This window comes from Cricetulus griseus, chromosome 5 (genome assembly GCF_003668045.3).
Source record: "Cricetulus griseus strain 17A/GY chromosome 5, alternate assembly CriGri-PICRH-1.0, whole genome shotgun sequence".
Classification (NCBI taxonomy): Eukaryota; Metazoa; Chordata; class Mammalia; order Rodentia; family Cricetidae; genus Cricetulus; species Cricetulus griseus.
In genome coordinates, this window is record NC_048598.1 from 147,536 (window position 1) to 161,238 (window position 13,703).

Here is a 13,703-nt window from a genome sequence, read left to right on the forward strand (position 1 = left end):
TCCTGGGCATCACTATGTGTAGTACTTAGATTATAATCCATTTTCAACATAGTGGGAAGATAACAGATCAATTAGTTTTAAACACTGTTACTCTTGGACCAACCAAAGGAATATAATAGAATGGGCTAATAAATCATATTTGTGGACCACAGCTACAGCTATTATAGCATCATATGTTCAACTTTTTTCTTCTAATCATGTATGGTATAGAAAGGAAAAGCACACATTTGTCCAAACTTGAGAATTAACTAATTGGCTCGTTTCTCATTGTTTTTCTGTGTTGCTATTACCCAGGGATTGTGTTGTCTGCGTGTTATTCTGAGCCTAATTAAAAGTCTTTTCTTGTTGATCTCTAAGCTTTCTTAGGGTGTCATTCTCCATCCACAATCCCCAATGGGAATCATACTGGTGGGAATATAGCTCTGTTTTCCCCTGGAATGTCAGTCATGTACAGCTGTTACCAAGGTTACCTTTTGGCTGGAGAGGCACTTCTTCTCTGTACTCATGAGGGTACCTGGAGCCAACCAGCCCCCTATTGTAAAGGTATTTTATCTGCTTTGTTGTTGTTGTTATTGTTCTTTCTAGCAAAGTAATTTGTCTCAAATATAAGCATTTCAGTTAAGCATTTCAGCTTAAAATTGTTACAGATCAATTCTATGATTTAATTGAGTGCATTTAATCAATTAATATATGAATCCCAAATCTTAAAATAAAAATGCTATAACTATATGGCTAATAGTTATTTAGTTATTTATAAGTAGATAGTTGAAGAGATTTTTTTTGTAATTTAAGCAACTAAGCAAAGGTTATAGTCACACTAGTGTTAATGTTTAAACAACAGTGCATTTGACAAAACATCAATAAAAATCACAATGTTCTTTTGATTCTGTTTCCCTATTTGGTAGTGAGAGTATAGGTAGTTTTTTTTCTATTGGTTATTTGGGAATCTCACATCACACACTCTAATGCACTTACCTCCTAATCTCCTCATGTTCACACCCCTCCAAAAAGAAAAGAAAAAAGTCCATTTTGTGTTGTTCATATACTCACTGGTGCATGGTCAAATTCCTAGTGGCCAGTCCCCCAAGTGAGGATAACTCTCCACCAGAAGCCATTAACTGAGGAGAGCTGTGCATTAGTCTGAGAAGGGAGGGGGCAGCTCTCCAATGCCCACTCTAGTGATAGCTCTCCTGTACCCGCCACCATTGTACATTGGCAGGTGAGGAGTGGACCAGCTCTTCCACAATACAGACAAATTTTACAAATATTTCTACATATTTCATGAAGTAATTATTATGAAATAAGAACAAGGGCTAGAGAGATGGCCCAGCCATTTAAGGCTAGGCTCACAACCAAAAATATGAAATGAGAATAAGTCAGTATATAATATTGCTGAGAATGCTATTATTTGCCAGATGCTGTGCATTGCTTCCATTATTATCTCATTTAATGTTCAGGAAACCCATAAAAGAATGGTACCATTGTTATTCCTGCTTTGCAGATAAGGTTCCATCAAGAGAGATTTTTGACTTATTCAAAGTCACAAAAACTAGCAGTGAGGATTCAACCCCAAGGTCTTACCAGGCATTTTTCTAATTTTCACATTGTCAAATGATGTTATACAAAATTCATGTTCAAGAACCATGCAATTGGGGCAAAAGATAGTTCAGTGGTTAAGAGTGCAAGCTGTTCTTCCACAGGACCAAAGTTCAGTTCCTACCACCTACATAGGGTGATTCACAGCCACCTATAACTCTAGATCCCTAGAATCCAATTCAGAAAAAGAGGATTTTCTTGCTTCTAAAGACACCTGCACAATATGATTTACTTATGTGTACGTGCATGTGCATGTGCGCGCGCGCGCGCGCGCGCGCACACACACACACACACACACACACACACACACACACACAAAGAGAGAGAAACAAAGAGGGAGAGAGAGAGAAAGGGAGGGAGAGAGATTAAAAAGAAATGTACAGATAAGTTATCAAAAATGTCACAAAAATCATAATATTCTAAATATGTTTAAGATTTTGTGTTAGGTCACATTCATCTATCTTGGGCTGAATGTGGCCACCTGTGTCCTGCAGGCTGCAAGTTGGACACTATTGGCTGATATGCTCAAAATATCAAAGAAGAAATTCATATACACTTATGAAGAATTAGAAAATAAGACTAGAAACCAAGAAGGGATAGTAATTTGAAACAATTAATATTACACATTCAACCCTTGGTATCTCTCTAAGAAGGTAACAGAATTATTTAAACACAGCTAACACACAAACACATAGACACACAAACAGAAAACAATCCAGATTAAGTTGCTAGTAGTTGTTGAAAAGTGGTTGGCAATAAAGACTGCCCAGAGTATTACCTTATGCTACCAAGGAAACTTTGCTTACTGATAATGAAATAAGTTGATATTGTAACCATTCTAAAAAGGACAGTTTCTACTTTCTTGGTAAAAGGACAAATCATGACTATGTCTTAGTAAGATTTCTTTAATTGCAGAGGTAAACTGTAGCTTCCCTGAGGATACAAATGGAATGCAGAAGGGACTCAGGCTTGGGAAAATGTATCGGTATGGAGCTACTGTGACTCTGGAATGTGAGGATGGGTATACCTTGGAGGGCAGCCCTCAGAGCCAGTGCCAAGATGACCACCAATGGAACCCTCCCCTGGCTATCTGCAAATACCGTAAGTGCAAATGCCTCACTGCTGTTTGTATGTGGCCAGTGTAGGAGGGGAATGGAGTGTCTATCGGTATAGGAGATTCTTTAACACAGCGAACAGAGATGTGGCAACAGATGAACTGAAAGGCAGTAGTCTTTATACAAAGAAAAATATAGTTGAGGATGGGACACATCACATCAGGAGAGACACAATAGTCTAAAAGGAGCAAAAATGTAAAATTCACAGCCTTCTGGTTTGAAACAATACTTCTGTGAGAATTCTCTCTTGGCTAATTTTTAAGTGCTTACCAACTTGAGAGGACTTCCAAAAACATGTCAACTAACCTGTTATAACATACAGTTCATATTTTCACTTGGTCTCAAAAATCACTGATTATAAAGCTGAGTGTATTGATAAACTCCCACAACTTAACTAATTAAAGTGGGGGGATATCCACTGAATTTTGACATAATAAAAGAGTAAATATAACTTGGGAAACCAATATTTATATCCCAAGTAGACTAAATGGGAGCTGAGTGTCTACTTCTGGGACATTACCAGATGTAATGGTACCTAGATGACACTGACTTGTACTAACAGACTGATGTTTCATGATATTTTTTCTCTTTAGGGTCAACTATTCCTCTTATTTGTGGTGAGTTCTCTTAAAATACTTGGAGAAGAGTTCTTATAATTTTCTATAAATATGTATATTTAGATGTTTTACATTCTACACATTAATATGTTTCATTTTAATTCATTGGATCTTATGTTCTTTCATGTTTTAAAGGTATTTTAATGTTCTTGGTGCATTATAAAATGTCCATTTAAGTTAAAGTTGACAATGTACTTTTTAAATTGAATGTCTCTTTTCATTTGCTCTTGGTATTTGGTACAACTGAAATAAGTAATCTTTTTCTGCTACAGCAAAATATATGTCACAACTAAGGGTCAAATGTTATGCAAAATCTTGGGATTCTGGTATCCTACCCAATTTTCCTAATTACCCTACAAACAAGATTGTTTACCAATTAAACTGAAAAGAATAGAAAAAATTTGATGGAAAGTTGACTGGATCCCCATGGTCCATGTGCCTGGTGCTGCAGACAAAACATGGACTAGATATAACTAGAAAAACTTAAAGCTCAATAATGATTATTGAGTAGGTCAGTGTTTATGGTTAAGAAAAATGTATTAGAAAATCACATTAACAGCACCTGTACCACTAGGAGTAAGCCCTACAATCAGTTCCTAGCGATAAATGCCTTTTTTTCTGGCATTAAACATTCATTTTCCCCTTCAGGTGTTTCTGCAGGCTCAGTAGTTATCATTTTGGTTGGTGTCACCTTCTGTATGATGTTAAAACATAAAGAACGGTAAGTTCAAAGGAATGCTTGACCAATTTGTAGTACAGTTTTTGGGTTCTTGTCTCCAACTAAACAAAAGACAACTTACATGAATTGAAACTATGATGCTGTCACTAGAGTGAAGTGTTTTGTGGTATAGAGGGCAGGCTTCTCTATTGGAACTTAAAAGATACCCAATACACAATTTTTTTTAAAGATTTATTTATTATGTATAGTGTTCTGCTTGCATGTATGCTTGCTGGCCAGAAGAGGGCACCAGATCTCATTACAAATGATTGTGAGCCATCATGGGGTTGCTGGAACTTGAACTCAGGACCTCTGGAAGAGCAGTGCTCCTAACCTCTGAGCCATCTTTCCAGCCCCCAATAGGCATCTTAAGTTGTAAAAACAAAAATTAAAAATATCTAGGAAGTATCACAAAAACCCAAACAAATAAACATACCTGAAGATTATTTTGAAATATTTTAATGGTTCTCTTGTATTCTTTCCTTCGTTTTGTAAACTTTCATATACCTTTTGTCTTATTTTCTTTAGCTTATATAAAGCTTTTTCATAATTATCTGTCCTTCTAAAATATAAAAGTAAATATATTGGTTCTAAAAATTAAGTAATTTATGTAGAAAATACACCATTTATTCTTCTGCATTACAATGTTAAAGAATGTTTAATTTTCTGAGAACGTGTAATGTATTGCTTTGTCTATTATTCATACACATGATTTCGTAAAAAGTTTGCAAGTGATGCTAGAGAAATAGGAGGCATATGAAAAGGTAATGACTATGTCTGTTCATTGGTAATAGAGTAACTACTGATTGCTGTGTTATATTAGCACCATGCTATAATATCAGGACATAGACTTTGGCATTAAGAAGGTCACAGTCTGGTAAAAAAAAATCAAGCTTACAATTCAACAAGTACCATGATGTTGCAGTTAATTATATGGTATTTAGTGTGGACATAAAACAGTGATTAATGTTTAATAGTATTATTTGAATAGTTTAAAAAAACTATCTCAAGTGAACCCATAGATAGTGAAAACAAAGAGAGAAATATGTTCTAGATAGAATGAAGTATTTGTTGAATATATTTTCTGTGCCTTTGAGCTAGTATTCTTCTCCTTCTTCTATCACTATTATTCTTAGGTTTGGTCATTTCATGCTGTCCCAGATTTCATGGACGTTTTGTGTCATGACTTTGTTGGCTTTAATGTTTCTATGTTTACTATTAGAACATTGCATGTGTAGGGAAATTTGAAAAAAACTGGAATATCCTAAGATAATTTATAATGTTCCTGTCTGTTTATTATCACTTATTATCACATTATATCATTGGGGTACTATGTTCTTGAGTCTCAATGATATGAACAAACAGGCATGTTTTAAAAATTTCATGATATTTATTTCAATTCTATTTTCTAATTTACTCAAATTTATGTTCTACTAATGAAATGTATTTACATTTTTATTGCTTTGTAACTGAGAGTAATAATAAGTTATCTAGTGTCAGCTTCTAACTTGAACAATTACCAAAGTAGTAAGTTATTTATTTTTATGTGCCCTTAAAATTGGAGCATATGTTGCTTAATATTTAAGAAAATGAGATGAAGTCACATGTGAAAGTATAATTTTCTAGGATGATAGAAAGCAGACAGCTAATGAATGCTCACCATAATCACAGTTAATCACTAAATATTTGACTGTTTTTTTCTTATGCCTCTCTTTTAGCAATTATTATACAAAGACAAGGCATAAAGAAGGGGCTTTTCATTTAGAAACACGAGAAGTATATTCTGTTGATCCATACAACCCAGCAAGCTGATAACATGACAAGTTGGTATATAATGAAACTGAAATACTAATATATATGTCAAGATTAGCTTTAATACTTTCTCATGGTCTTTCTTAAACATGGCCTTAAGTAAATATTGTTCTATATCATTCTTAACTAGCCATAGAGAATATTATTAACTTACCTACTTTGTATTGTCAACTGAAGGTCTTAGTTTAAAATATTGTCTATTCAGTAAATATGTAAAAATGTGATTAATAAAATTATTAAGAATAATTTGAAATGATTAAAAATGAAATAAAGTCAGATATGGTGGTCCATACCTAGCACTTGGAAAGTAGAAGGAAGATCAGGAATTTAAGGCTGGCCTCAGCTGCATAGTGAATTTGAGGGTAGGGTTGCCTGGATGAGGCCCTGTCTCAAAAGGGACAGGGGATAAGAATAAAGTAACTATTATTAAAGAGAAATAAACAGGGACAGAGGATAGAGAAAAGAAAGTGATTACATAGGAAGTATTCACTAAGAAAATGGCATTTGTGCAAAGACTGGAGAAAAGTAGGAGCCAGCCAAGTAGGTACATAGAAGACAAGCATTCAAGGAATATACAAACAATAGCAAGTTCAAAGACTAAGAGGTCTCGCTGTGTTGGCATAACCAGATGGTGTGTGTGGCCTAGAGTGGATTGATCAAATAGGAAAAACATGTTCAGAGAGGTACTTGGGAAGGAGCTGAATGATTAGATAGGGTGAACTAGGTCATTGTAAAGTTTTTATTTTGAGATGGAAAGTACCACCTGAGTTTTAAGCAGGAGAACTACATAACAACCTTAACTGCTGAGTTGAGAAGAGGCTATAGGAAGTTAAGGATGGAAGAAGGGAATCATCAAGGAGGCTGAAACAATGACCCAAGCAAAAAACAATATGACCCCTCCTAAGGAGGGGTCATATTCTGCATGCATTTTAAGATAATAATAAGGGGGCTAGATGATGGTTTGTGTCTGGATTTCAATTAAAAAGAAAGGTATTGATAATGATGCTAGTGATTTGGGACCTAAGCCATCGGAATGATAAAGTTGCTATTAAGACTATTCAGAATGTGATAAGGAGATCGGGGAGAAATCAGTTCTGCTTTGGGAGGGTTTAATGTAAGATATTTAATAAATAATCAAGTAAACATATCAAGAAGACAGCTGACAAATTCACATTTCAAGCATCACAGATGATTCTGAACATATAAACCCATACATAAATAAAGAAACCAAATCAGATCAACATGGGGTTTAAGGAGGCCGCAGAAGAGGAAAAGTCCAAGTACTGAGCCTTATGGCTGCTAATGTGAGGAGTTGTAAAACAAGAAAGAGAGGCTGCAAAAAGAGGCAGCCTCTGATGCAAGACAGACTCCAAATATGGTGTGCAGAGGTACAGAGAAGAGGAAAGGGACAACTTTGAAGTTTCTGTTGACAGTTTAAAAATGACAAGCAATGAAAATTGAGCATTGGATTTAGCAGCACAAAATCTGTTGATGAACTTGACAAAAAATAGTTTTAGTAGAAATAAAGGAGAAAGAAGTTGTATTGATCTTAAGAGAAATTCAAGTGCCAACTATAGGTAGACGTGCTATCTCTAGGAGTTTTTTTATAGTGGATCATATAATCATAGCAAAAATAAAGACTTTTGAATAATTAATAGATGCATCTATGCCATAGTTCCTGTAAGATGATCTAGGAGAAAGAGAAAAAAAGAAAAGCTAGAGAGTAAAAAAGAATGTCTGTGCCACAATTTCAGTGGAGTTTCTCAGATAGGAATAAAGGCTTAGTCACAAAATGGAAGCTATAATAATCAGAAACAAGGAAGATGTCCCTTATGACATGATGGCAAATGCACAGCCACTCTCTATTAGCAGTGTAGCTTGCAATGACTAGGAAACAACCTGATTTGATAAGAATAAGACTGGGGAAGACGCTAGAAATTAAGAGAAAGGAGAAAATATTGAAGTGAGCTGGAAGTAGAAGACTGAATGATGAAAAGTACAGAATGGTGAACAAGCACTGTTTATAATCTACCTAAGGTGCCAGAAAAAAATGGGAGTGAACACCAGAGGGTATATTTTCCTGAGAGTCTTTGATGCCATATCTCACTCAGACTTCACTACCATTTTGAAAGATAGCTATTGATAGCTCAAAAATAACAAGAAATACAAACTGATCATTGGATTTAGCAGCACAAAATTTGTTGTTGAAATTGATAAGCTGTTTTTGCAGAAATAAAGGGGAAGTAGTAGTTCAGATGGAAAAACTAAAGCTAAAATATTCTCTTGGCCAAAGAATTCAGAATCAGGGTCTGGAAAAATGAATGGTTCAGAGGTTAAGAACATGTATTGCTCTTGCAGAGGACCCAGGTTTAATTCCCCAAACCTACATGATGGCTCAGAATCATCTGTAACTCCAGTTCTGAGGATCTGATGCCTTCTATTGCTTTCTATGAACTTTTGCGCACATGTGGTATACATACATACACTCAGGTGCACACACACATATGTTTAAATACTTTAACAAGATTTAAGGTCAGTTGTGACTTTAAACTGATTCCTGTATATTTGACAGACACCTTACCCTCTGTCCTCTTGAACTTACTTTGTTAGGACAAAAAGACATACATATCATAGGATAAGAATAAGTGTCATAGGCAAAATACAGAGAGGCTATTATAGTATTTGAAAAGGAAAATGTTACTCCTGGGGATTCTTAGCAAAGAAACATAGGAGAAAGGGAACATTGTATCAGAGGGATCCCACACTCAAAGCAAGGGACCTGAGGAAAAGCTACTATATATTTGTTGGATAGACATTGATCTTTATTTGTATTTATCAGCATAAAATATAGTTATGTGTTCAAGTTCATATTGCCCGAAGTCCTTCACAATAGAATGATACCATCTAACTGATTAATTATTGTAATTGTCAAATAGAGAGAATGTTGATGCTCTAGTCATGTTATTTAAACTTGAGTTCCATTTCTCACATTGTTGCCTACATAGAAATTATCTGTTTTAGTGTCTTGTGGCTTGAAAGCATTGAACATTGAGAAGAAAGACAGCTTCTGAGAATCAGTGAATCTCTGAGTGGCTATAGCATCAGTGAACTAATTTCATAAGCTGTAATTTTTTTACATGCAATTTATTCTAAAGCAGAACAGAGATGATTTGTTTGATGTTAAAGATGGGTTCCCAGCCATTGTGCAGTGAGGCCTAATCTATGAAGCTTTATCTGTGATCTGACTGAAGCCCAGCTGTGGGTATGGAAATGGAAATGACATTCCAAGTATAAGCTTCTTAAAGAAAACCCGTTCTTATATGTGGCGGCCTACATACTGTTATCATATGCTTTGGATTACAATGAATCTTTCAATATTTACCAGGGGTGAACAAACTGTGGTCTGTGGGCTATAAGAAGCCTGGAATAGCTATGAATATCGTCCAACACATAAGTTAAAAACTTATTTAAAATTATCATGAGATTTCCTTTTGTAACATTTATTCTGTAATTTGGTTGTATGTGAACTTTTTAGATGACAATGTGCTGGGAAAACCGGAAGGTTAAACACTCCTGTATCTGAAGTATTTCCTGCAATTACAATGACCACACCTAACCGGAAACCCTGGCTTGAACAGAAATTTTTCTCTGATTTGGCTAAGCATACTCTCTTGGGTTAATGTTTTTCTCTTAATACTGTGTAGTCTTTGCCTATCAACAATCATTCTGTAATTCCAATTTGCACAAGATTTGGGAACTATAGAAGCTGAGTTTCAGTTCAAGTTTTGGTTATTTCTTTAATAGTTTTCTTGTAAGCTTTGTTTTTTTTATAAAATGTCATTTGGTAGTAATATATTCACCATTCAATAAACCGTATTTTAAAAATGACTACATGGTTTTGTCTTTCTGAGGTTAGTGATTTCCTAAATAATACACACAATTCTAGGATCTTAAGAGTTTAGAATTTAATAGTAATTCTTTCTGGAACACACCATTTGGTTACTTTAGCCAATCTCTCAATCCAAAGATTTAGTTCCCTCACACCCAATATTATCTAGGGAACAAGTTCCCTCAGTCCACCCATCTTCTCCCACTATACCTTAGATCTAACCTTGAGACTATTGAGAAAGAACAACGCCAACAACAAAACCCTACCCATCAATGACCAGTTTTCTGTCTCATCTTCTCTAAGAGGAGGTGTGCAATTTAGCATTGTGTGTGTGTGTGTGTGTGTGTGTGTGTGTGTGTGTGTGTGTGTGCGTGTATGAGAGAGAGAGAGAGACAGACAGAGAGAGAGAGAGAGACACAGACAGACAGACAGACAGACAGACAGACAGACAGACAGAGCAGGGGCAGTTATAATTGTGGCTTTAAAAATCTCATGGAGGAATGGAAAGATGGTCTTGCAGAGGACCTGTTGGATTCCAGCACCAACATGACTGTTCACAACTGTCTGTAACTCCAGTTCCAGGGAATTAGACAGCCTCTTCTAGAGACTGTAGCACTAGGCACACACAAGGTACGACATACATGAATGCATAATAGCCAGACACATTAAATAAATAAATTAACAAATTAACTAAAAAAAAGAAAAAAGAAACCTACAGTAACATGCTCCTAGTGCCCAGGCCACCTGGAAGCCACTGCTGCTATGAACAAATGGAAAAGTCAGTAGATTTGGTAAGAAACATGGGAAGTTCAAAGAAAAAAAATTCCCACATTAAGAATGGGGAATATCACCATTCTTATTCTGCAGGGAATTAGGACTCTGTATAGTGCCATGATAGGTGGCCTAAAAATGGAAAAAAAATGAAAGGATAACCAACTTAGTTGGGATTGACATAATGTCAATTATAATTACTATCAATCTGGTAATTCATATTTTATCCTTAAAAATGGGGGTTGATAACTGTGCCAAATATGAAAAATTGACTGATAGAATACAAACAGGATACAAACCTTAGAAAGATTTACTACTGATAAGATACAAGCCTCAGAAAGACCTACTAATGAAAATAAGAAAATATATTCAGACACAGACAGAAGAATTTAGACCACAACCTACTGCATCACTACACAATGAAACTGAAGAGGAGTGAACCAAGGTTATTAGAAAACCAACCTTAGTTTATCCAGTTTCTATACAAGAATGAGTAACAGACGGGGTAGGCAACCCCAAGGTTATGCAGAAGTTAAATGGAAGCCTATAGAAATGTTAGATTTGAGGAGATTGATGGAAACAGTCATTTTGTATGGCATGCACTTATCATATATGAAAAAGACATTAAATTTATGGGCAACTCAACAGAATTTTATTTCCCCAAACTGGAAAGATTTAGGTTCACCAATATCGGAAGCTGGTCCTCAGTTACAATAGAGAACATGGCAGAAAGCGGAACCTGGGCTACAGAACAACAAAATAGGGCCAGATGCATTGATATTTCCCAAGACCAGTTTCTTGGTGAAGATCAATATGCTGATTTCAAAGACAATTTGTATTTGATGGTCACACCTTAGCCCTCTGTCATCCAGCAGCTTTGAATGCTTGGGGTAAGGCTGAAGAATCAGGAAAGAGGTCTGAATCATTTACTAAAATTATACAAGCCCCCCAAAAACTGATATTTTGTAGATTGACTTCAGCTGTGAATAGAATAGGATAAGATCCCAAAGTCAGACAAATTTTAATTGAATCTTTAGCTTTCGAAAACACTAATTCAGCAAAAGAATTAATAGGCCTTTAAAGGCAAGACCAGCAACAATAGATGAATGGACTAGAAATACAGCTGATGGTGGATCTCATGCTTATGATGTTACTTTGACAGGAGAAGTGTAATGTGAGAATTTTCTCTGGCCCAGCTAGGTCCCACTGCCCTTCTCTGCCCCAGAGAAACAAACACTATATTAGTTATAGAGCTGTTGGCCTTTTGGCTAATGTCTTTTATTTGCTAGCTCAGTCTTACTTATTAACCCATTTCTAATAATGTAAGTATTTCCACATATCCTTATCTTACCGGAGATAAGGTCTGGGCCTCTTACTCAGTTGGGGTCTGCTCAGCGTCTCTGCAGAAAAGAAGAGAGGAGAGGAGAAGAGAAGAGGGGAGGGGAGGGGAGGGGAAGAAAGGGGAGGGGAGGAGAGGAGAGGAGAAGAAGAGGAGGAGTGATTTCCTGTTTATGACTGCTTATATACTGATTCTGCCCTGCTAGGTCACTTCCTGCCTGGATCACATGGTGACTTCTCTTTACTACATTTCCCAGAATCCTCCTTGACTAGGATGCTTCCCTATTGGCCAACAGTGCTTTATTCAACAACCAATAAGATAAGCATATACAGAAGAACATTCCCCATCAGAGAAGTGAGGATCACATGAAACCATCCACCAGCCCCTGATACTCCAATATTTGTTATTAAGAAAAAAAAATCAGGCAAATAGAGGTTGCCATAGGATATTAGAAAGATAAATGAAATTATGGAGCTTATGGGGGCATTACAACCTGGCCTTCCATCTGCAGAGGCTATCACTGAAAATTCTAATGTCTTTGTAATAGACTTGCAGGATTGTTTCTTTCTTTCTTTTTTTTTTTTTTTTCTTTTTCTTTATCCAAGTTCCCCTTCCCTCCTCTCTTCCTGCTCCTCCCACTCCACCACCTCCACCTGCCATCTGCTCCTCGAGAGGGTAAGGACTCCATTAGGAAGTCTACTAAGTCTGTTCCATCATCTTCTTGAGGCAGGACCAAGGCACCTCCCTACCCCCACACCCATGTCTAGGCTGAGCGAGGTATCTCTGCAGGGTTGTTTCTTTATCATATCTTTGCACTCCAGAGATTGTCAGCTCTCTGCTTTTAGCTTGCCTTCACCTAATTTTCAGAGGCCCTACCAAAGATTTCAGTGGAAGACCTTACCCCCAGGTAGTAAGACCAGCCTGACTTTGTGTCAAAAGTTTGTATATGCAGCCCTCCTGCAAGTTCGTAAAACGTACTCTGATGTGGTCCTCATTCACTGTATGGATGATATACTGATTTCTCATGCTGATAGAGCATATTTGCAAGAGGTATTACAATTTCTGATTCAACAATTAACCTTATATGGGCTTCAGGTGGCCCCTGAAAAAAATCCAAATTTAGCCTCCATTTCCTATTTGGGACATGTGATCCACACAGATTTAATTTCTCCCCAGTCTTTCCAATTATGGATGGGTCATTTAAAAACCCTAAATGATTTTCAAGAAACTGCTTAGAGATATTAATTGGGTTCGCTGCTACATAGAGATACCCACAGCTGTATTCAAGCCTTACTATGATATTCTCCATGGTGACCCTAATCCCAGATCACCCTGGAAATTAACAACTGAAGCAAAAAGTTCCTTGGCTCTATTAGAAGAGAAATTTAATTCTCAGAGGCTTCTTCATGTAGATTTTAATAAACCATGGCATCTCATTATACTTTGTTCTGAGTACACACCAACTGGATGCCTGTGGCAAAATGATCAGATAAATGATTGCACTTGCCTGTAACTCACAGGAAAACTGTGATTGCCTATACCCCTCTAGTTGTTTCCTCATTAGGCAAAGGAAGAAAATGAAGTAAGGAATTATTTGGACAAGCTGTTCATGAACTAGTTATTTCTTATACAGTGGAACAACGTAACATTTTGTCTTATGAGTCTATAGAATGACAAACCGCTCAATTAGGGTATACACCTTTTCCTAAGAGATACCTGATCATTATTTGTTAAAATTCATAGTTTTAAATTCTGGAAAAAATAAAAAATATAAGTATAGCCGGGCAGTGGTGGCACATGCCTTTAGTCCCAGCACTCAGGAGGCAGAGGCAAGTGGATCTCTGAG

At 36.4% G+C, this 13,703-nt stretch overlaps 1 protein-coding gene and 1 long non-coding RNA gene across 2 annotated transcripts in view; one reads left to right on the forward strand and one right to left on the reverse strand.

Annotated features, from left to right (window-relative positions):
- Window positions 1-6,064, forward strand: part of Cr2 (complement C3d receptor 2) — a 28,409-nt gene extending 22,345 nt beyond the window's left edge. Inside the window, exons 21-25 of the mRNA XM_035445697.1 lie at window positions 358-543; window positions 2,512-2,697; window positions 3,305-3,328; window positions 3,977-4,049; window positions 5,765-6,064. Of these exons, the coding sequence (XP_035301588.1) occupies window positions 358-543; window positions 2,512-2,697; window positions 3,305-3,328; window positions 3,977-4,049; window positions 5,765-5,858 (563 nt within the window). The 3' untranslated portion in view covers window positions 5,859-6,064. The remainder of the gene's footprint in view (window positions 1-357; window positions 544-2,511; window positions 2,698-3,304; window positions 3,329-3,976; window positions 4,050-5,764) is intronic.
- Window positions 1-13,703, reverse strand: part of LOC113835819 — a 61,204-nt gene that overhangs the window by 41,524 nt on the left and 5,977 nt on the right. The window contains exon 3 of the long non-coding RNA XR_004770330.1: window positions 11,870-11,918. This is a non-coding gene — a long non-coding RNA (uncharacterized LOC113835819). The remainder of the gene's footprint in view (window positions 1-11,869; window positions 11,919-13,703) is intronic.